The 25,239-nt window shown below is 40.7% G+C and overlaps 1 protein-coding gene and 1 long non-coding RNA gene across 2 annotated transcripts; both read left to right on the forward strand.

The window, feature by feature from the left end:
* Positions 1–134: 134 nt before the first annotated feature.
* On the forward strand, positions 135–4,339 carry armc1 (armadillo repeat containing 1). The gene is made up of 7 exons (XM_077736427.1): positions 135–417; positions 1,135–1,344; positions 1,584–1,675; positions 1,954–2,146; positions 2,230–2,346; positions 2,421–2,495; positions 2,843–4,339. Exons 2-7 carry the CDS (start codon positions 1,183–1,185, stop codon positions 3,038–3,040), a joined length of 837 nt encoding a protein of 278 aa, XP_077592553.1. The 5' UTR covers positions 135–417; positions 1,135–1,182; the 3' UTR covers positions 3,041–4,339.
* A 16,066-nt stretch (positions 4,340–20,405) lies between these two features.
* LOC144209999 (uncharacterized) lies at positions 20,406–23,869 on the forward strand. Its single transcript, XR_013329301.1, has 3 exons — positions 20,406–20,538; positions 22,979–23,188; positions 23,780–23,869. It is a non-coding gene; the product is annotated as an uncharacterized LOC144209999 (long non-coding RNA).
* Positions 23,870–25,239: the final 1,370 nt, after the last annotated feature.

The raw sequence follows: 25,239 nt of genomic DNA on the forward strand, positions 1-25,239 counted from the left end.
CCAATGGAAAAAGTGCATTGGAATGTAATTGTCCTATGATTGGCTGTTGATTTTGTCACTCAAAACACACTGCCCAAGCATGTAGAAGAACTATAGTGTTTGCTCAATTAGGTGTCCTGTGTGTCCCGCTGTAAATGTGTCGTATATTTAATGCTAGGTACCGCCGGACCGGTTTCAGAGGACTTGGTAAATGAACGTACCGCACTTGACGTGCCACAAAACCCAAAACAGTGCACAGCTGCTAGCTTAAACGAGCATTGTAAAAGAAAAGGCGCAGGGCCCAGCGTTAATGAAGTTCTATTGTTAAACGTGTAATAAAAAAGTGGCGTTTTAGCTCTTGGTGTGACATCGTTGCGTCTTGTGTCGTTAAGGTTCGGCCGCGGTTGTCTCATGGTTTCGCCAAGTACTCACTGAAAGGTAAGCTTGAAATGAGTTAGCTTTAGCTTAGCTTAGCCATTAGCGACCCGCCTCGGTCTTTTTAACAAATAGGGCGAGATGCGAGGTGAGCCTCAGGGTCGAACCCAATATCATTAAAGTACACATTTAGTACGCGTTCAAATGTTTATTTGTGCACTTCAATTTGAGCACTTGTAACGTCGTGACATGTTGAGTTTAATAGAACGATTTGAGCGGCGTTGGAAAATATATTTAATGTAGTTATAGCTTGTCATGCGTGACTTTACGCACAATAGGTACGTGAGCTAATTGTTGGTCATTAATTACTTACAAACTTTTTACCTCATTATTTGTTCGACTATTGTGTTATACAAGTGCTCTAATGATAAATAGGTCGAGCAATTGCTTCTTAAGCTTCTTAAATTCCCTTTTCTGGTTAATTCCTAATCTGGGTTACACCACGTTGTTTCCTGAAAAAAAGGAAAAAATGATTTTATTCTTTTCTTTCTTGTTCGGGTTTATAATAGGTGTTTGTAAAATATATATTTAAACAAGTGTCCTCTACTCTGTACAACTGAAGGCTATTAACGTCCAATTTCGTTGGGAGGGCGCTAGCACTTGCCCATTCAAAAGCATTGGAGGTCAATGGTCAATGGCACCAACGAGCTAATCATTCATAACATACATTCTTATTGTGTCACATGTATTATTGCTTTCTAATTTTCTTTTCTGTCATAGGCAGGTGGAGGTCGGTTGGATGCGCGTGGCTGCCGTAAGGGAGGCGCCATGAGTGCGGAGATGGACGCACTGACGGTGGTCAACCAACTGCGGGACCTGGCCGCGGACCCCCTCAACCGCAGGGCCATAGTAGAGGATCAGGGATGCTTACCGGGGCTCATCCTTTTCCTGGACCACCCTAACCCGCAAGTGGTCTACTCTGCACTGCTGGTAAGTGCAACTAATTGACTGTCAACGTGTGCCAAAAAAGTTTTGGACTTGATCCTCCTTTTAATTGGGAATTCAATTTAAAGTATTTTAGGTAATAACATTTGCTATTTAGTATCCCTAAACAGATAAGTTGTGAAAAGCACAGTGGTTGCTATTTTAATAACGTGTGTGTTTTGGCATGCCACAAAATAGCCGTATGCTTAAGTGTCTTGTCCTTGCGTATGTGTGTGTGTGTGCAGGCTGTCCGCTACCTGGCAGAATGTCGAGCCAACAGGGAGAAGATGAAGGGCGAGCTGGGCATGATGCTGAGCTTGCAGAATGTCATGCAGAAGCAAGTGGCACACAAACTGCACCAAACTATTTAAGATGGCCTTTATTTTGCTTATTTTAGCGGGCTGATACTGTAGTGTTACCCCTAAAAGTCACTCAAAAGTTACTATTTATCATCAAGTTTCTTCTTTTTAAAAAAATCTATAATGGTTGAATTAATAAAAAAATCTTATGATAATTAAATAGACTAAGAATGCATTGTGGATGTCCAGTGAGTGATTAAAATATAGCAAATGTAAAAAAAAATGTCTCCAAATTTAAATATTTCTTCTTTCCAAGGAGCGTGTCGCCCGGGGAAACCAAACTACTGGCCTCGGAGATCTATGAGATCTTTCAGTCGGCCGGGAAAGAGGAGGCCGAGCAGGCCGAGGCGGCCGCCGCCTCCTGTCGGCGTAAGGCTCAGTTCTTCCTGGGCTCCAACAACAAGAGGGCCAAGACAGTGGTCTTGCACATTGACGGACTGGACGACCCGGTTGGTACCTGCCGTCCATTCACATCCTTAAGTTGGGTGCTCCCCCATTTTTTAAAATTCTACTAACATTTCTCCTGCCTCAGACTCGTCGGAGCCTCTGCGAAGAGGCCTTGCTGAAGATCCGAGGAGTCATCAGCTTCACTTTCCAAATGGCCGTCAAGAGATGTGTCGTTAGGATCCGATCTGACCTCAAAGCTGACGTGAGCGCAAGCTAAAACAATCACACATTGCACCAAAAAATATTGAAATAAAATCAAACTTTTTCTGGTGACAGGCATTGGGCACAGCCATCAACTCTACGAAAGTCATGAAAGCTCAGCAAGTTTTAAGAACAGATGATGGAGGAGAGGTGAACAATATTTGCTTATTTACTGTATTTTATAAGGGAGTAAAAGACTCCAAATTTGTTGTTTTAGTAAAAAATAAGAAACAATAATCCAAATGACAAAATTAAGAAAAAACCTCCAAAAAGACCAGATAATATTTATTGTAAAATCTCTATAACTACATAATAATAAAATAAAATTCATTAATGCCCGTTAAGACCAACAGGGGTCACTCTTTGCCCAAAATTCCACTATAACTGCAGCTCTTACATTTGTCTACTTGACTTTTGTATTGTTGTACAACTCCAATGTACCTTAGAATTCAGGATATTCATTTTTAAATGAAAACTAACGTGTGTCTGCGCGGCAGCTGATATTGCCATTCCAGGAAGAGGGCGACGAAGCGTCGGCGGCGGAAGAAAACACGGACATCCCGGACTACCTGCCCGAGGAGGAGAGTCCGTCGCAGGACCCGGACAAAGCGGTGACGCGTGTGGGATCCGTGGCGGACGGAGTGGGCTGGCTCAACACGGCCGCCAACTTCCTGACTCGCTCCTTCTACTGGTGACCCGCCGTGGCGGGTTGGGTTGGGTGGGGTGGGGTTGTGGCGGCATACCCTGGACTTGAAACAAAACACGCACACAAATACACAGCGTGTGTATACATACGTACATATATATCCCGTGTACACTAGTTACTGTACATCCCCACACTAGAGGACTTGAAATCAGCTGACACCAAGGACGCTCGCTCCAATACGTTGGGAGATGATTTTTGCGCATGATTTTTTTTTTCTTTTTCTTCACCCCTTTCTAGAATATTTCACTCATATTCATATTTGGCGATACGTTTCTTCTCTTTTTTTATTTTTTAGCATGCATTAGTGCCAATCTCACCCAGGATCTTTCGTGTGCCTTTTATTTTTGATTCTTGTAATTATTTATTCATCTTTGCAGCGTCCCTGGAGTATGTTCAATAGTGGATTTTTTTTCTCTTTCAGGGGCCATGTTTTTCGTATGAGGAGTATCATAATTAATAAAAATAGACATTATGAAGATGTCGGTATTAAATAAATTATAAATCACTGATACAGTCAAAACAATTATTGGGGAGTTTTTTTTGTTTGTATATTAAGAGTAAATACTTACAGAACTTAAATACATTTTAGTTTATTTTTATTTTAACCCCCCAAGTGTTTTACAGCTCTTTATTTAAGGGTCAAAACATTTAACATCAGATTTTTTTGTATTTAAAAAATTCCAGTTTTTCAGTAACTATTTTTAAATCCCCATTTGCACAAGTAATTTTGCAAATGCAATGACCCCTGACAGAAAAAAATACCTCCCCATCCTTCAAGTAGAGCCCCCTAAAACCACAGGATTAAAACAACCACATGTACATTTTGTAAATGGTGCTTGACCCCCACCCCAATCATCACCAGTCACTTTTGTGTGTTTTTTTTCTTCTTCTTTTTTTTCTTTTTTGCGCCACTAACTCCACAAAAAGTGAATCTGTGCTGCCGAAAGTGCTTACCTCACATCCCAGGTTGACTTGTTATCTCCCCCGGCATTATGTCTCTCATAATTAACGTCCTGTACACAGCCACGCGACGCAGCGCTGTGCTGACGAGGCCGCTTGTCTCGTCTCTTGTTAGTCCCAGTCCAAAAGCGGCGGCGTGACCTAAATCTGCCGGTGGCGGCTACTTTCTGGTAAAGCAATAACCCTATTTTTTTTTCATTTTTTTTAACATTGCTATGATCAGTATTCATGTTTGTTTGTTTGTTTTAGTATTAGTACAGATGTTCACCTGTGTACTACACTGTAATGCTCATTCCCATCAAATGGCGATAAAAGTCAAAGTCAACCATGTTGGTTTTGTGTGCCTTTTTTAAAAAGAGGTATTTTTATTTAAAAAAAGGAACTAATTCATATTTCTTTAAATAAGAGTTGCCTGAGGGTAATGGGGGAAGCTATCCAGATGTCCCGCCCAGCCTTTGCATGGTGGCTGTTGGCCAGCCGGCAGGCCCAGCTGCAGGCCCTGGAGCGACGACGCTGGTGCGGCGAGAGAGAGAGAAGATGATGTCACTTCCCGTTGAGGTACTTTACAAGGTACTACACACCATCCGTCAGGTTTACAAACAATGCGTGGTTTTGATTGCGTTTTTTTCAAAATTAATTGTCTGTACTGAAGTGGCCATTTCTAAAATACAATAGGAATATTTTTTTTCAATACACATCCCAAAAAGTTTTACATTTTGTAGTAGTATAACTATTTTATAAGTCATATTTAATTCTGAAATAGTTGGACCAATATGTTGCATTTAGTATAGTCAGTGCGCTTAAAATTATTTAAAAAGTATTTTATTTTTTATATACTCTTTTGGTAGTTTTAGAGTGTATTTGTAATAAAAAAAAAGTTCAGTCGCCAAAATAATTTAATACAATTCAAATTAAATGTTTTTGGGGGCAGTCATTGAATGAGTTGGGGTGCTGGAGCTAACATTAGGCAGGTTGTAGTGTCCTTTTTGAATTGGGTGCCAGTCATTTGAAGGAGTATCAACCAACCAGAACCACTAAAGTATTTACGGCTGTGTCAAGTTATCATAGCACAATACGATTCTTCCATTAATGTTATATGGCGGTAGCCGTTAAAGACAAATGAAGCCGCACTTGCTGAACCAGCATTTTGTTCTTCAGCCTATTACGGCACTCATTCTCAAGCATCTTCTTCTGTATCCGTGCAACCATAAGCTTGCTCTTAGTATTTGGTACAGTAAGTAAGTCGCTTTATTGCGCATGAAATGACACTCGGGAGAGCTTCGTATGCTTGCGCATAATCCTATTATATACGATATTAGTAGTGTTTGGAAAGCTTGTCTGCATAGGACACCTCGCCTTCCCCTCTGATAAAAACCAATCAACGTCTTCCTATCGTTGTGCCTCGGGTCTATTTGCATGCGGGCGGGCGGGCGGGCGCCAGGCCCAGTCAACGCTATCGGCCGTAAATCCCGCCGGCGCTGGTCGGGGTGGCGGGAAATGATGTGACTCTGGCAATTTATGTCAAATAACTTTTGAGGACGTAGCGAGCGTGGAGGGAGCGATAACTCTGGCTTTGCTTTTTTTTTCTTCCTTTCCCCTGGGAGCTTTAATTGAGACATTTCTCTTGATCTGTGTTGTTGAGATGTAACGGCGCTCTTTATGGTGTCTGAGCCAAGGTCATCGGATGACTCTTGGAGCTTGACACTCGGCTAGGTCTAAGACTCGTGACTTGGGAGGGGTTTATATTTACAATTGAGATGAATTGCTTCACTAAAAAAGAATATATAAATAGAATTAAATGGAAAAAATATTCTATTTGTCAGGTTAACTAAAGAATTTAAGTAGACATTGCGCAAATGTTTAAATAATCTATTAACACTGTTTTTTTACCCACTTTAGTTCATATTATAAAATAATTAAAATAAATTTAAGTAGAAATAAAAATAAAAATGTTAAGTCGTCACTAATTTTGCGCTATAGGCCATTTTTAATTATGATTTCAACGTAGCGTCTTCCCAAATAGCACCACTGCAAAATACAATTTAAATAAAAAACTGTGCAATTCAATGCAATAGTAAAACAGGGCAGTTTTATTTAGATACAAAGTATAAGATCAAAACGCGATTAAAATTTGCATACTTAAAAATATAGCCTTGCAGCCCGCCGGGCTTGTACACCAGCTAAATTCCAGTTTAGTTAAAATATTGTTAACTGTTTTTCCTATCCAGTCCAATCTTAGAAAATTCCAGCAAATTATAATGATTTATGATTTCAGTTTAGTAACCAAAACATGACCAAAATGTCCATCCCCATCCGTACCAGTGCAAGTTCATAATTGTGGTCATAGCTCATTATCATATCCGCTAAGGGAATGAAGGCTACGTCAAGTGTATTTTTCTCAAGGCCACGTTCGCCCGGCGACAACCTCTTCAAGCACACTCGATTGGTGGAATGAAATATGGCTGTTGAGAATTAAAAGGTCCCCGGTGTCAAAATAATTCATGATATTATGCATATTTGGCCGGATATGTGGATTAGAAAGATAATAAAAGATGCGCCCGACTGTGGACTGTATTGGGGGGGGCCTAGTGTGTCTGGTGGGGGGGGTTCAAGGTCCAACAAGTGCATGCACGTATAGGCCCGTCACTCATCTCCTGTGTGTGTGTGTGGTAGGAGACACACACACTTACACACACACACACACACACATTTGAAATTTGAGCATAATTGTCCCAAAACGGCTCATCAGCGGATCTGCCTGCCGCCATTAGGGCTCTGCAATATGCTGTGACATTCACATTCGCCTCTGTGACAGGTTATTAGAACGTCGTAATTAAGCTAGCTATCCTGGCCAGCTTCGAAAAAAAATTGCATTTCAATAGTTTATAGGTGAAAGATGTTATTTTCTATGTATGTGAGATTTGGAGTTAAAATGGCGAGGATTTGTTTAGATTTTTTTTTTACCACTTTGTGTTAACCATAGTCTTAAATTCTTATATTTCATCCACTTTTTGTTTTAGTTATGCATTGTAACTGTACATAATGTGGTTATTAATTAATACACCCCTGGTTAAAAGCTACTTTTTGATAAATATTAAATAGGAGGCAAAAATAAACAATATATGCATGTTTATAGCAATAAATATAATAACAAAATAAAAAAAAACATAAATGTGCGATTTAAAAAACGAATACAACTTTTAAAGACAACAAGTGGACGTTGTTATGTGCAATCCATCCCATCTGCTCCCCTTCTTTTGGTCCACATGGTGTGTGAATATGATAATACCTGCAAAATGTACGATAACAAGCTCCTTGTTCTCGTCCGCCACGAATTAGTCTCTTATTTCCAAAGCCCACCTTCGCCTAACAAAAAGTGTTGATGTTAAATAGCAGAGCAGCGGGTCCACGGCGTCGCGTTTTTGTGGCACGCTCGTTGAACAGAAGGTCCGCGGCGCCCCCCCCCCCCCCCTTCTCCTCCTTGGTGACGGCGGCAGATGGCCGCAGATGAATCCCTCATAATCATGTCAGGACGGCTCGTCCGATCCCGATTCATCTCTTTAAACACATTTCATGCTTGCACAAAGATGGAGGCGGCCGGCGCGCCACAAAAGTACACAAAGATTGTCCTTGCAAACAAGTCTTCCCGCTCCCTAACACCACTTAATCATAGGCGCTCCTGTTACTGCCGTCATTGTCTTTTTTTTTCCCTTTTTTTCTTTCCTCCGTGACCCGCCCTTAGAAAGTATCAATCTTTCTAACCAACGCTGACAATTTGCCATAAAGTGTGATTTTTTTTGTCTTCTTCTTTCTCCGCCTCTAGTTTTCATTTCCGTCGGCGATAATTGCGGATCAGGTGATGGCGGTCTCACCTCATTTCAGAGGCCATGCTCGACTAGGGCCATTCTCTCCGCTCAAAGGCCACGTGATTGCATGGCACCCCCCCTCTTCTCATTAATCCCTCTTGAGTGGCTGCTCTCTCTTTCTCTCGTCCACTTCCACGTGGCGGATTTGTTTAGTTCTTGTTTTCTGACTGGATGCCCTCCGGCACCCCCTTCCTTGGTTCTTTAGCATCGCCCCGCTTTGACATTTCACTTTTTCACTCATTGGCTGCCATTGACAGTTGACGCTTTGAAATATGATCACTCCAAATATGTCTTTTTATGTAATTCGTTTTAAAGATATATATTTTTATGAAGGGGTAGGTTTTGTGTATAGTTGTATATGTCTTTGGGTTTGTTTTTGAGGTCATTTGAGGATAAATGAAGGGTTTTTTTGTTGAGTTTGTAAGATGTGTTTGTGGTAGGAGAGGCCGTTACAGTTTTGGATGATGAGGTAAAAGGTCATAGAGGTCAGAGAAAGGAATTTTGTAGTCATGGCATGTTGAGGAACAAGAGGTGTTTCATTGTGGGGTTAAAGGTCAGAGGGCAAAGAGGTCAGTAATCGTTGAGATGGAATAAAGGGGTTATGATTCAATCTTGCAGGATATTTTTGTAAGCAGAAAGGGGGGTGCTCACATTTGGGGGTCATTCGGTGAAAGGTCGCTTAGGTCAGAAAATAGAATGAGCTTATTCAATACAAATTTGCTTTATTGTTTTTAATGTTGTATAATTATTCCCATTCATCAGGTTTGTAAGTTAATTTTAACTGTAGTCTTAATTAAACTACTAATATTAATAACTATTTGATCCAAAAGTAAACATTTCTGAACTAAAGAAAAATAAATTCCCATAGTAAACAAATGAAACAATTCCAGTTGTGAACAAAGCAGTTGTTTCCCCCCTACAAACTTTTGTCTGCACCATCGCATCCGTTAAATTATTCATGAAGAAGGAACCAGCCGAAAAGCGGTGATTAACACCAAATAAGAATTTGCTAATTTATGGAAACTTGCAATTAACTCGCCTTATTCGCCGTGACCGCATGAAACATTCATAAACGCGCAACCGTGATTTCTTTGATTTGCTTGTCGTCATCACCAATCATGGAACTTTTGGCGGAACTCTTCAGACTGACATTTAGCATTAAAGCTAAAATGTAGTACTACATTGAAAAAACACAACAACAAAAAGGAGTAAAACACGCCGAGTGAGACCAATTTAACTCTATTTGCTGATTAATTTGGGCCCACCTGTGATGCTGGCTGTGCTAAGTAGCTACATCAGTTCTAATTAGGGTCCTCACAGAGTGGCTGGCTTGCGAAAATGAGGGTATTAATGATCACATTTAGCGGATATCGCAGTGACAAACGGCGGCGGCGGATGAGGAAGACGCTCCAAAAAACAAAAAAACAAAAACCCAGTTCGCTTCTCGTCCTTCGAGCAACCTTGTAGTGAAAGCCTCATTCGTCTATTTGGTGACACTTTGGCATAGATGGGATTTTCGCTAACTAGCTAGCTAGTTTTTGTGAGGGCAGCCGTCAATTTGTCGTCGTTAAAATCTTGAAAGAGAGCCCACTTATGGGCTAATATTAATCATGGTCATAGGCCGCCGTTAGACGTTGTCACCCTATTAAACAAATCAAATTATAGTACTTTTCGTTAAACTGGAAGACGTTCGGAGACGGTAAAGGGGAAGTAGAGCCAAATATTAAGTACGCGTGGGGCGCTAGTCAGGATATGTGGGATGTGAAATTAGGTAATTGGCAAATATTTGTGTATTTTGTACAGAAAAATAAAAAATGACTTTTTTTACGCGATAGGAAATACTTGAAATTTTTAGAAGCTATTAGTACTTGTATAACAGAAAAACTACTGTCTGTATATTGATAGTTTCTGTACTGACTATTTTCCTTCCAAACTAAATGACATATACATATAGTACATATTTTTTGTTGTTTTACTAAAATAATTTCCTGACTATCTACTAAAAAAGCAGTTTTTTAAATAATTTGTAAATATAGTCCCAACAAAATTAAAAAATCTGTTCAATAACTGCAACTGTACAATGCTCATGCTAAACTTTCTAACAATACAGTTTATTAATCATTAAAAAAAAATAATTTTTGATACATTACAATGCCTCCAAGGGGCATTGAAGGCAACCAATCAGATCATCACATTTGGCTGTTTTGACAAAGTACAGTTCCCCTAAATTTTCCTCGCCGTTTTGCGTCGAAATGACAAGTAAACGAGCGCAAAGTAATATTTAATGCGCAGATTTTCTTCTAATGACTTGTTTAATATTCTTCCACTCCCCATTCCATCTGCCGCCCCTCCCGCTCGCCTCAGCCCCGCCCCGCCCCCCCCCCCCCCCACGGGCCCCCCGCTGTATGTTTCCGTCACACGGTGGCGTTGACCCGCGCTGTCGTCTCCCTGATTAGCTCCCTGATTCACTTTCCTTGTGCGCTAATGTGCAATCAATCACCATCAATTAGACAAAATGTTCAATCATTAAAAGCATTATCATCAATTAAAGTAATGATCACTTCCTGCCAACGCGCCATGACCGCACACACACGCGCACGCAATTTTCAAACTTATTTTCGCTCTTTGATGATGATGATGATGATGATGCACACGTGCGTTGATTGCCTCATTTGAATTTTGTCCTTTTTTTAAAGGCTGAAAAATGCTTTTATTTTGAAAACATAATTATTAGAGTTTAGTAAGCTCAGTAAACTTTTAAACTAATCATAACAAAGAAAATTAAACCTATCGTGCGCTAAAATTCAAACTTTGTAGTATCTGCTAGCTTATCGCTAATATACAATGTAGTATAAAACAGTTGCACCCCCAATAATTGTATATGTATGTGTATATATATATATATATATATATATATGTGTATATGTATGTGTATATATATATATATGTGTATATGTATGTGTATATATATATGTGTATATGTGTATATGTATATGTGTATATATGTGTATGTATATATATATTTATATATATATACATACACACACATATATATATATATATATATATATATATATATATATATATATATATATATATATATATATATATATATATATATATATATATATATATATATATATATATATATATATATATATATACATATATATATATATACATATATATATATACATATACACATATATATACACATATACACATATATATACACATATACACATATACACATATATATACACCTACACATATATACATATACACATATACATACAATTATACATCATAGTACAAACATGTTGTTTTGTAACATAGTGATATGGTAGTATGGTACTAACGACACTATTATGCTAGCATGCTAAGAAAAATATTACTTAACCTAGATTGGATGACTTCAAGTAAAAAATGATTTAACATTTGTCTTCTCCGACCATTTGAAGCAAGTTCAATGACAAAAATTGTTTTAACGACGGCACGGCACGGCGCCGTCCGTCCACGCCACTTTGGCGACGATGCATTGTTCTCGCAATCACCGTGATGAGCGTCAGCCCGTAGCCAGATTTGACAGCGTTCTTTCTTCAGTGCACCAGCAATAACTAAGAGGCGCAAAACGCCTTTTTGCGCAAATCCGTACATACCATCTCGACTCCGTAGCGCCTTCCCTTAAATAGGCCAACAAAGACCGCTCATTCGTGAAGAGCGTGGAAAGAAAGCGTTTGTTTTCACGCCGCGCTTAGCATGGCGCGCTTGTTTACACGGTAAAAAGAAGCGGGCGCTAACACTGCTAACGATCTTTTAATGGGCCATTTTTGAGCCGTCACCTTCTCCAGACTGACAATTACGCTAACGATGTCTGATGAGGTTAGTTGACACTAACTACGTTAAAAGAAGAAGACGTCAGGCCTAATGACTCCCGGTGTTAAGCACCTCCGACGGGCGAGGTGAAAAGAGCGGAAGGGGAAGGGATGCGTACGTTTAAGCGCTTAACGCGGTTATTGCCGCCTTCTTTACCGCTCGTCAACGCGTTCGGCAAAAGGTAATCTCGCCGACGCTTGAGCCGTGACAAACAGGGACAGCTGGCCTAATTGAATTATTTGAGTAGAAGACAGCTACAGTCGCCAGCGAGTCGCCGGCCGTGAAAGTTTGATTTTTTTCATACAAAAATGTTACAAATTGATACATTTTGGGTCTTTTGTTTTTGGTAGTAACATATTAGCATACTGTAGTATCGTATTTGCATACTGTAGTAACGTATTGGCATACTGTAGTAACGTATTGGCATACTGTAGTAACGTATTGGCATACTGTAGTAAGGTATTGGCATACTGTAGTAACCTGTTGGCATACTGTAGTAACCTATTGGCATACTGTAGTAACCTAATGGCATACTGTAATATTGTATTGGCATACTATAGTAACCTATTGGCATACTGTAGTAACCTAAACCATACTGTAGTAACATACTAGCATACTGTAGTAACCTATTGTCATATTGTAGTAACCTATCAACATACTGTAGTAAAGTATTAGCATACTGTGAGAATCTGATAGTTAGCTTGCTGATAATTTCCAGTTTTGTTTTGATTTTACAGACTTTTTGGTGTAAGTGTTTGTGGATGATATTTTGAGGTATTATTTTAAGATGTGTATAGTTTTATTTCTATTGTAAAATGTATTTTTGATATGGCGGTGTATTGTAACTTTAATCCCATCGTTAAAATCTGATCCTTTTTGACGTATCATGGTTTGTTGACATGGTGATGATAGATTGCAAGATGTATTAGATGATATTGTACTTTTGGAGATATTACAGAAGGTATTGTGATTACATGGTAAAAATCAGTGTTGACATTGTAGCTATTGGGATTTATCGTTGTGACGTATTATGCAATGTTTTTATGGTGAGATTCCACACGTGGGAATGTGCGCTAGATATGTGCTAGCCGGATTCCCTCTGGCTGGCTCTGCAGGTGGAAGCGGGTGTAGCCCAATCCCATTGGCCCGCATCCAGGCCTTACTTCATGGGAAAGTAACGCTCTTGACTGAACTGAGTTGTGAGCATCTGTTTGTCAAACGCCTCTCCCCATCAAAGCCCACCGAGGGGGCCACGCTGTGCGCCAACATCTGTCATTGGACGTTTGATCATTCCCCACCAAATCAACTTACCGCGGGGGGCTTTAGATACGGACGCCTGTCATCTAGCATGGGTTTTTTTTCTTTCGGTTTGATTCCAGATCGCAAACGGGGAAATCAAGGACGCTGCGCCGGTGGCCTGGACGTTATTGATGTTAGCTCGCCTTGTCGCCGCGTTTCAAAGGTTAGCGTGGATGGCGCCAGATGCGCGACGGCGTATTAGCTTGCAGTTAGAGTGGAAATGTTTTCCTCAAAAGTTTTGTAGACTAAATTTTAAAGTTTTTCTAAAGGGTATTTTGGGTGGGTGTGGTGATGTGAAAGATTGTATTTATTCAGAAAAAAAAGCGGTTTTACAAATTTTATAGATTTTCTTAGTTTAAGAAATAATGTAAAAGCATTAGTATTTATCACAAAAAATATAATATTTATTTTTAATTTAGAAAAAAGATTAAAATTTATATTGTTACATTAAATTATCCCCCAAAAATTATTACCCAATTTCTAAAAATGTAATAAAAAACAAAATATAACCTGTTATAGTACATAATAAAAAATAAAAATAATTAAAATAAATACATTAATAAAAGTTAAAACAAATAAGTATTCAAAAAACAAATTAAATAATTTAACCACAAAAAAAATCCCCAAATTCTGTAAAAAAAAATAGCGATAAAAAAATCTATATTAATAAACGTGGCACTGGACAAAAACAAGGCTACTTTAGGGAAAATGTGCAGCCGCCATTGCCTCAACGCTACTCCAACACGGCGAGCGTCACTCTGGCACGGACGGCGTGGCGGCAGACGGCCCGTAAAGCCGCCCTGTGTTAATTCTGCCGTAATTATCACGGGCGCCACATGTTAGCCGGGATGTCCGACCGCTGCAGAGCCACTCGGCGGGCTCTCGGGGCCAAATCCTCGCCGAGCGGGGGGTGACAGTTGGTGGCGGTGATTAGGCGAGAAACAAAAAAAAAAAAAAAAAAGAAAAGTTGCGCTTCTGGAGTCTTGCCTCGTGCATCTCATTTCCCGTGGCGCTCTTTTGTCACGATGCGTTTTGCCACCCGCAGGCATACCGATAACTGCTTTCTTTACCCGAGTGTGTCAAATAGGAGGGTCGGGGGCCCCGGTCGGCCCCTCCAAAGTCGACTTTATACTTAAATACTACTTATAACTCATAAATAGATACGCTAACTCTTTTTTCTAGATAAAATAAGTCAATCAAATCAAGGAACATTTTTTAAAAAGGATTAAAATGAATTATTATTGTAAATAGATCATAATTTTCTCATTTTGTTAAGGAAAATAAATAAATAATGAATATTTTGAGTGGGTTAGCAATGTTGCTAAACCATCACGTCCCTGTAATGAGCATCTCGTTGATATTTATATGGAACATTAGCATAATCGTCAGTCTGCCTGATTAAGTGGTCCTCTTGTTGAGCCCCCCTGCCATCCCCCCCTCGCGTGCTTTGGCAGGACGTGGGCGCTACTCGGTGGCGGCGTGGACACCTTTCGCACCCCCGCTCCACGTCTTGACTTTCCTCTCGCCTTTCTGGGCGTCCATCTGTCGACATTAGCGCGCTAGCAGTTTATGGCACGTCAACTATGTTGCTTAGTCGGTTTGTGGGTGTGGTTTTCTGTCTTTTTGTATGTGGGGTTTCTGTACATTTTTGTTGTTGTGATTGAGGGTTTGTGGTAGTGCGTGGATGTTTGTCGTTATAGTGGCAGTGTACTTGTATTTTTTTGTGTGTGCATGTGTTTTTGTGTCCTGTGTGTGTAATAGTGTGTTTTTGTCGAGTAGATTGGTAGTCATTTGGTGTTTTTTGGAAATATCTTTGTTTATTCTATGTATTTGCAAGCTTGTTTTTTAGATTTTTTTTGTGCGGGTGTAAGTGTGTGTGGATGTGTACCTAGTTTTTGGTGTTCTATAATTTGTATTTTTGTGTATTTATTTGCGTAGGATAGACATTTAATCCATTTTGAGCAGCAAGACTGGCAGCGAATATTTAATAATGACATGATTACATATCCAAATGACCAAAATACGAACATTCCAAATGACATTAAGCGAATTGAATGGAAATCTTTGCACTGACCACATCCCGTCTGTCATGTTCGCAGATGTCGCCGGCCGCCTAATTTGATCGCTTAAGGACGCGCGTCGGGCCGGCTGACAGATAAATCTGATGGAAATTAAGGCGCAATTAAACATTTCATCCGGGCTAATTGCTGGCGCTGGATTTGGCGCCGTGTGACGCTGTCTGAAATCAGCAAGCATAACCCTTTTTAATGGGCCACAGCTGTCTCGTGGACTCGCCCGTATTTGCGCCACGCCCGTCTTTGACCGGGGATGGCCACGTGCGTCATGGCGGCGTAGTGGCGTTTTCCTTCTGGCTTGGGAGTCGCGTGGAAAGGTGGACGCGGACTCGCAGTAATCATTCCCGCCTTCCCTGCCAAGGAATAAGCTTGGCAAAGCGGGCCCAAATGTGGAAACAGCTTGGGAACAGATTGATGCAGAAGGGTGAAAAAGGCTGAGCGAGTGTGTGTCTGTGCGGGTGTGTATATATATGTGTGTGTGTTTGTGTGTGTGTGTGTTCCATGGGCCCAAGCCAAGACAAACTAAAAAAAAAAATTGAGGCTGTTCCTACAAATAAGCGCGCCCCCATGCACTCAAATGTGAGTTGGGCGACCAAAACTTGAGTAGAAGTCGTTGTTGTTTTTTGTGGTTATTTTCCGGGTGTATGTGCATACAGTTTAGAGTATTGCACCCATAGTAGTATGGGTATTTGTACTGATATAAGATAATTAAGATGGGTATAATGTAAAGGTCAATAGATTTGATTTTGATGGGAATGTTGCCTGTTCCAACATGGCCGCCCTGAGGCCTTTTTTAGTAGACTTCTTGTTATGCTGTTTTGACTGGGAGTGGTGCTAGTTGAAAGTGTGACACCGCCTTCATCTGGTACTCTGATATTGTCATTTTTTGTTAAATGTCAGTGTTTCTGTGCTTTTGCGCCGCAAGCTATGTAGATTTTCGATTTTAAAGGGGGACATCTTGGTTCCTGGAACTCAGCCCGTGACACCCGCTGAGGTCCACTTGGACCCGCTTTTTCCACTTCTGCCCTTTCTAGTTCACCCCCAAGGCCTTAATGACTGACCGTCACGCCTGCTGCTTAAAACTCTGTCGGGAAAGTGTCAAACTGGGAGGCCGGGGGCCAGATTTGGCCCTGTGAATCACTTGGTGTGGCCTGCCAAAGCTAATCGTGCACATTGTTTTCAATGTGGGGAAAGTAGGATATAGATCGGTTACCCCTTTAAAAAAATAGAAATATTACAAGGCCTTAAAACCATTTGACCCCGTCTATGATGGCCAAATAAGTGAAATGTGTACTTTTAGCGTAGCATAGCCGCGAGCGACCTTATGACAACAGGCTGGCATACAGTATGTCATTTTTTTTTTAGGAACTTCGCATACTTCAAAAGGCCGCAGGGGTCGTAAACACGAGGCCAAAAGGACATTGAGACGTAGAAGTATTATGATTTACATATTAGAGAAAATAAAAGGAATGGAGCGTGGCAAACGCGCGGCGACGTGCCGGCCCTCCAGGTCACCAGGGGCATATGTCAAGTTTCGGGACAACAGATTCGGCGCCAGCGTGTTGTTACTAGCGTGCGTGGGTGCACATTTGGCTCAAAAGCGTGGAATGTTAGCATAGTGTCATGTAGTTTTCTTATGTAGTTTTCTTATGTAGTTTTCTTATGTAGTTTTCTTATGTAGTTTTCTTATGTAGTTTTCTTATGTAGTTTTCTTATGTAGTTTTCTTATGTAGTTTTCTTATGTAGTTTTCTTATGTAGTTTTCTTATGTAGTTTTCTTATGTAGTTTTCTTATGTAGTTTTTTAATTAATTGCAAATTGAATTCTATGAACATACATTTTTATTGCATCTTATGAAATCAGACTAGTTATATTCATTAAAAAATCTAAATTAGACTATTTTTAGATTATAATTTCTCCATTTTCAAATCATTTGACCTCTATCACTGTCAAATCTGACTGACAAAAATAATTTTCATTTTACAAACCAAGTACTACTCATAATACCCATTAAAAACTGAACCAATAGAGATGTCAAACTTGACCTTTTACATGACACCCATCCTCACCTAACACTATTCACCACTAGGAACAGGTGTTAGTGTGTGTGTGTGTGTGTGCAGATGCTTTAACATAGTCATCACATGCCCTGACTCTGTGTGTGTGTTTGCTTTTTTTCTGGACACGTGTGTGTGTGTGTGTGTGTGAAGAAGTAGAGTGTATTTGCAGAAGAACAGCACGGCTGCAAAGAGGAGTGTGTGCGGAGGGTGGCGTTGTTGTGGTGGTGGTGGTGGCTATGGTTGTGTGTGTGTGTGTGTTTTTGTGTGTGTGTGTGTTGACTCCTGAGGGAGGCCTAATGGTTCCACTCCTTCCTGCACAGAGATAAAGACTCATAATAAGCGTGTATGCTCACCATCTGGCCCCGCGCATGTGGCCCTTATGGAGGCGCAAGCAGCGCAATCTGTAAACGATCAGGAGCCACGGCGCTCCCCCCGGAGAGGCCGCCGCGCAATCAAGGTGACAGATGGCGCCGTCCTCATCGAGGAGATCAAAATCACCTTCAATAAACTCTGACTGGAATGGGCACCAGACCCTTCCAAAAAGTCACTCTGTCACTCAAAGCCATGCCAGCGTATTTTGGGTTTTGGGTGGGTGGGTTTGAGAGGGTGTTTTATGGGGGGCCGGGTCGCTGGGACTTGTGGGAGTGGCTGTAGTCCGGTGGGATGGGGTTTAGGAGTGGATAGGGTGGCTTTTTGGGACTTTTTGACCTTTTATGTGACCTTGCGGTGCGTTCAAATGCTGAGAATTAGTGTGGGAATTCTCAGTTATTGTCAGAATTGGTGAAGATGGTTTGAATTGGAGTGAAATTGAATTTGTAGCAGCGATCTATGAGTGGTAATCTCAGTTTGTGGATGTTTTGGCGTCGGATTTTCATTTCCTCCCGCGCGTGACGGAGCAGCATGTTCGGCCTCCGCACAGTGCGCCTCTCCATCCCTCGCCGTGTTTGTGTCCTAAACGCCGTTTTCACACATCCCCTTCATCTGATGCGCAGCTTCTGTCGCTGAGAGAGAAAGAATGGAGAAAGGGAGAAAAAAATGAAGCAGGCCCGACACTCGCCCGAGTTTATTTTGCACCGTCGGTGCAAAAGTTCAAAATGGAGGCGCCATCTGCTCTTTCCAATGCTAATCTGGGAAAAGGATAGCAACACCTCTTCCCGAGAGCGATTTAAAGTTGCCACCCCGTGTGTCTTTTCTCCATTAAAAAGAATAATTCCACCGCGGTCACTTTTATTGTATTTTTTAACCCCTCGACCACTCTGAGGTCTCACTTAAGTAATTGCCGCATTTATTTGATGAATCGGGCAAGTTCTATTGTTTAATGACCACTGTCTTTAATCATTAGCTCTATTTTTTGGGGGGTACGTGTTAAGTGAATGCACTTAAATTGATAATTTGATCAATTACACTAATTAGTTTGGCAAGTTGGAAACAATAAAGTGGCTTTTAATTTTTTTTTGTCATTTTACAGAGTGGGCTTAAATCTGCGAACATCGGCAAGGACGGCAGCGCTGAACTTGAGGTTAAAATAATGCTATCTTAAAGGGGTAAAAAAGGCCAAATTGGATTGCTTTTACTTTATTGGATTTGACTGGGTGGGCACTTAATGCAAAGTCGGATGGGTCGCGATAAGGGAGGGTTTTTCTTTTATTTTTTGGAAGAGTTTTATGTTATTTAAAGTGCCAGTCATATTTTTTGACTTGACTTGCAAATTAGAGCAAAGGAAATTTTAATTTTATTTTATTTCTATTTTTACTGTATGTCATGTTTTTTCTGGTCTTGTATTTTTTCATTTGTTTTTAAATGACAAATACATTAAAATAGTTCTTGTAATTGATTCTAATTAAGCCAATATCATTGTTGTTGGACTAAAATTGTGTCTTTGTTTATTTTTATGCATGAGTAAGATTTTTAATTCAAAGTTAACTTTTGTTTCAACTAAATCTAACATTTGCTTGTTGTTTTGATGGTATAGGAACCCCTTTTGTTGGATTGTGTCTCCTGTCGGACCAACAATAGCGAGGTACTGGCCGCCATATTTAAATGTATTTGAACTTCGTGCTATTTAACAAGGTGAGACACGTGTTACTACTTTCCCACATGAATCATTTTTTAAAGTGTTTATTTCAAAAAAGTACATCTACTTAAACCCTAAAAACAAATCTTAGACCCTATTTGTTCTAGAGTAAACCGATCGCGGATGAATTATGATGACGTGATGCCAGATGAGCCTCTTCCTTCGAATAATCGCTTGTAAATTAGACCGGAGCTGTATTTAAAGCCACCACGCTATAAATTCGATTTTAATCTTCTCAAACGGTTGAATTATACAAAAAGTAGCTTCCAATATTGCTCCCCAATGACCTAAAGTGTCATTCTTTAAAGTGATAATGCAATGAATCATAAACCAAGGCCTTTTAATTTGAGTTTCCCTTGACAGATATGCGTGATTTATGATGATGGAATAAAAAAAGTGAAATTATAGCACCCAGCCCCCCCCCCCCCCCCCCCCCCAAAAAAAAAAAATAAACACATGGGGATGGATGGGGATTTTGATTAATCCATCTTCAAATTTATGTCCTCCATTCGTAGATCCTGGCTGTATATAGTATAAACTCAACTGCAGCCACCTTAATGAAATCTCCCATTGGGACCCTGTGTAATGTGTATTATTTTATTTTTTGTATGAGGTTCACGGACTATTTTAATCTTCTTTATTGTCACATTATTATTATTACTATTGTTTTTTTTCCTTTAAACCTCTGTGGTCACAAGGGACAATTTTCATGATTTTTTTTACAAATTAAAATTCATATGTGCTAGTTATAAAATATTATTAAAGTCAGAATATAGCTTATAGTTTAGATTTAAGATATTTTATTTTCCTTTTTGATAGGCAATACTAACAATATAACCTATCTGATTTAAACCATAATGGAATGTACAAAAAAATTCAAGAAAAATGTGTTTTTTATATTGGGAATATTTTTGTGTATAATAAATATTTAAGATCCATGTCTGATTATTTTAAAACATGCTGCTTTGAACTTGCTGTCTGTCCGTCCATCCCATTGCTCCACGCCCACTTATGATTGACAGCTGGCCTGTCATGACCAAGCGGGCTTAGCTTTGCGAGACGTGCAGAGACAGACGAGCGTTCGAGGCTCCGTCATGTCAAAGTTTCTCACCATGTGCCGCATTGTCCGTCATGTGTCAGCAGATGATGGACGGGTTGCTCACATCCCATCCCATTCCATCCCATCACATCCCATAAGGAGACAGACGTCTTTCACATAGTCAGCCATTGGCGTCCGATCCGTCTTGACCCCGTCATACCAACAAAGAACTCAAGCAGGTAAATGGTTAAAGCATTTGGGGGTTAAACATACATGATAAAATGCTTTTATTTTGACATGGGTCCAGAAACATAACTTTTTGGGACCAAAATAAACTGGTCCGCTCCACATATGATCTGGTTAGCATTAGCATGGTCCATGAACCGAACTGATTTTGCCACCCCTAGGTTAAATAAAGGGAGTCGTTCTCCCCTAAGACCCGCCCCCAGGGACTCTAGGCCCCTCCCCCTGCTCAGCACGCCCCCAAACCAGATGAACGTGCATGTAAAATGAGGCCACGAAGCGCCGTAGACCGTGAACTGAGGTCGGCCGCCTGATTGGAAGAAGTGCCTTGACTTCAATTGCGAGTGGATAAAAATACCGCCATTTTGTGCCTTTTGTCTATATAGTAGGTGATAACGGGGCTAAGGCAAAGATGAAAAATCACTCATTTGCTAACCAGCGTGCGCTCCAAGGCACTCCGGAGATGTGGAATGATTGCTAATTGCCTTGTTAGTATGACAACAAAGGCTTTTTTTTTAGGGAAGGGCTAAATTAGCAAACAAACAAGCCGCCAGGATGTTTTCACACGGGCATCTGTGGATGCAGCTGCCGCCCTCTGCTTGTTTTCACCCAAAATCTTGCCTTTCATTTTGGGTTTAAGAAGTCTACAAATTTCCAAAACTCCAAATTTGAGAGAATCGGCAAGTGAATGCAAGCTAATAAACGGGGATGTGACGGCGCTCCAAATGAACCAATCGTAGTCCAAATCATGTTAAACGAGAGTCGGGGCACACCTGCCACCGTTTAAAGTGCCCTTAATGAATTAGCTATAAAGTTAATCGTTTTCAATTGGTTGTTCCTCGCAAAACAGAGCGAGAGAGAGGGTGGGGGTGCTCAAAATGGGGTCCGTGGGCCGTTCATAGATTGCAGATGATAACGGTTGCATTTTTTTGGGGTCACTGGGAGCCGCAGGTAGCCCACATGACAGCTGCTTAATTTGCTTTGGTGACTTGGGCCGCGTCATCCCATAACTTGCGTCTACCCTGGAAAAAGCAAACCCAGACAAAAGCCAAGGTGACTCCACCCCCGCTGCCAAAGCGCCATTCCCAGCGTCTCTCTCTCGTCCGTCACTTTTCCCAGCCAGCCAAACGCAGAAGGCCAAAATGTTTTCCCGTCATCTGCTTTCACGCAAAGTCCACCAGCAGCGGCACATAGTCATTCCGGCCAAATTCCGTCCCCATTACAGTTACTGCCCATCTGCCATTGTCGCCCCCCCCCCTAAAGGTTACTCATTTACATTCTCGCAGGGTGCGGCAAAAGGAGGACCGCCATTTAATTAACGGATACGTCAAATTTTCATCAAATTGGAGCATTTTGTCAATTATGATACGACTCAAGTGTGTAAAAGGCAAATTTCAACAGTTTTTGGAAATTGCTTTAAATATAAAACTATGCATAGGCTAAAATATGTTTAAAAATGTAAATAGTGGTTGATGTATGGGTTTATAGCTTGGATTGGGTAACTTTATTCATGTATTTATATATTAACTTGTATATTAACAATATGTCTGAACTTGTAATAGTTCCAACATATTGCTATAGCAAAATATATTGTATATGTATGAATGTATGCTTTTTTTTCATGTTCCAATGTAATGTTAAATGTTATTGGGTTGTTAAATCTGTTCAAAACAAACAAATAAACAGCCTTTCCGGAGTTAGATGCGCTTAAAAAAAAACGAATTTCCCAGATAAAAGATGACGTTAGGACTGAAATTGATGTATTGTTGCGATGCTTAGCCATATGGCGAGGACGGCCTCCCCCATCCAAAAATGTGTGATTACGGGGCGAGGTCAGCGCAACCTCTGGCGGTCTTCAAATGAATCTCTGTCTAATCACCGGAGAAGGACCACAACAAGGCGACATGCTGGGGAGGGAATCTTACTTGGGGCTCAAGGTTGACTATTGCTTTGGGAAATTGACCGTGGAAAAGCCACATAGGACTTTGTAATAATCCACCTGTAAATAATTGGCTAACATTATTATTATTGTGCTATTGTATTGAAATGCTAATGGAAAATAAATAACATTCATATTCATTTTAATGGTGAAAAATGTACTATTTCCGATTGCTCCCATCAAGCTTAAAAAAATGATATTCATAACATGTGTAATGCTGCAGGCTTCTGAAAATTGACAAAATTGAACAACATATAAAAAAGAGCAAGACAAACTATTTCTTCAAAAATATGCCCTCTAGTGTCGTCCCCCCACTTTTGCAGCGCAAGCAATTACCTCCAAAGTAAAAGAGGTACCAAAGCCAAACGGCGTTTGTAATTATTTGCTCCCGCCCCGTCAACATTGACACACCGGCGCCCATTTTTACATAATTGCCACGCGGCGGCTCAGGGCAACGTTGGATCAGATCGTAATCTCCGCTACTTTGCTTTTGACAGGTGCTTGACGGCGGAGGCGCTTGGGGGACGCTCACCCGTCAGCTCAGGTGACGGTTGGTCTCCATTGACGGCCGCGAGCGGGACGAAGCGCCGTGACAGACGAGTCCCGAGCTTTGAATGGCGAAATTGGCGGCTATGTTTGCCGTGGAGGTGGATGGCGTGAAATGGCGTGCCTTCCAGCGGCCTTCACAATGCCTCGTCGATGATGAGGTTGGATGTGTGTTCATAACTTGTGTCAAAAGCAGTTCTGTTGGCAGACATTTTCTGATGATGGATACTAGATTTGTGCTTTTAGCTTTCGAATTCTGATACATATGCTTTAATAGTATTATTTATTATTACTCAATGCGCATTTGGAGGTCAAAAGGTGCTATGAAATGCTAAAGAAAGTGACTTTAAAATGATTTTGAGATGCAAATCCATGAAAAAAGGGCTTTATCATGAAATATGATTCATATTAATTAGTCTAAATGTTTTTTTCTCATCTTATCCATAGGCGTTTTGTTCATAATGTCTACATGTGCTAGCTAGCTAAGATTTTAGAAGATAATTACAAGCTTATGATCAATTGTTTAGTTTTTTTAAAGGGCTACAGAACCAAAAACAAGATTAAAATGTATAAGAATGTCATCAAAAATGTTTTGGACTTACAACACTACCAAAAATACTGTAAGAGTTAACACATCTAGGAAAATGTTATGCTAGCTAATATGACTAACAAGCTAAAATAATATAAGGCTCAAATTTGAAGTATCACATTATTGTGTATAGTATTTAAATGTTTGTTTCTTTTTTTTGCAGATGTATGGATGTGTACTCCATCTCAAAAGTGTCGAACCCATGTGCAAGAATATTCAATTTGGACAAACCCTGATAAACAACAAGCCATTCTCACATCCAATCGAGGTAAGAAAAGTGAAAATTAGGACACTTAATACTTGGTGAGCGCTTTCCCAAACGCGATAGTTTCCCCCGTGCCAAAAGGCTGCACAAATGAAGATTATGCCGAGATTATCATAAGGATGCCCAAGCCATTATCCGCTCTACTTTGACAAATGTTGTGCCTTAGTGCGAGCAGATGGGACCCAGAGTTTTGGGTGGGCAATATCCCTCACCCAGTTGGCTACCAAATACCGATATAAACCAAGTCCCTTCCATCCCACTTTCTCTCCGCTTTAAATTGGGCCATGCTAGTGGACGGACGGAGGGCCATGGCTATACATTCCTTTTTACGCTCAGTGATTTTATCACACGCGAAAGCACGCTTGGGACTTTCTAATAAAGCATGGCCATCCCGTCCGTCCTCCCGTGCCAGCCGAGATGGGGCCGGGCAATTTGGCTCCAGCCACTTAATTACCAGAGTGTTAAACGCCGTATGCTGTGAGCTCGGGCAAAAACAAACTGGCCCGAGGCTGCGGCAAAAGGACACCATTGGCTTTCGCGCCCTCATTTTTGTCAAAAAAATGAAGTGTTGACTTTTAGAAAAGTTAAAAAATTATGTATATACATGTTTTTTTTAGTATTAAGTCAGAATAGGTCGGATGGCTATACTGTGGGTTAGCATAGCTAAGCTAACAATAACTTTTGAATAGATGATAATTGTCCCAAAGTAAAGAGACAGGTCGCGCAAAGACAATATGGATAAAGTTCCCTCGTATGTGGGTCAGTCAGTGAGGCGCACGCGCACCCGCACACATGCTGGCCGTTCCCAGCTGTGCGGCCCAGTCAGCTGCGCCGCTTGCCAATGCCCGCCAACATCTGCTCCACAAAAACAATCTCCAGCTTTTAGCACTCAAATGGAGGTTACGCCATATGCCAGCAAGCCACTTAGTCGCAGCCAGGGGAGATCCAGCCTTGGCTCGTCATCGCCGAGGTACCGCTCGCTGAAGGAGAGCGGAAATGGGATGTGAAGGGGATCGCTTACCTTTTTTTTTTGGGTCTGTGTCTTACCTCTAGGGTCTGCGTTTTGGTCATTTGTTATTACATGTCCCCAATTTAGACCCGAGAGTGACAAAATATGTTGATCATGGTGCGTTTAGATGCCATAAATTGTAGTTTTTTTGCTATACAATGACTTATTGGTTAGCTAAATTCTCATGTATTTAAAAACGTATTCAAAAAATACCATTCACAAACAATTTGGGCATCCATCTCGAATCAAACAATCGACCGAATGGTGGCGCCCCCGTTTCCAGATGTTCGCAATCTCCCAAACCGAATACCGAATGGTTTGGACATCATCGCGCGAGCGAGCGGCCGGC

The sequence above is a fragment of the Stigmatopora nigra genome, chromosome 16 (genome assembly GCF_051989575.1).
Source record: "Stigmatopora nigra isolate UIUO_SnigA chromosome 16, RoL_Snig_1.1, whole genome shotgun sequence".
NCBI lineage: Eukaryota > Metazoa > Chordata > Actinopteri > Syngnathiformes > Syngnathidae > Stigmatopora > Stigmatopora nigra.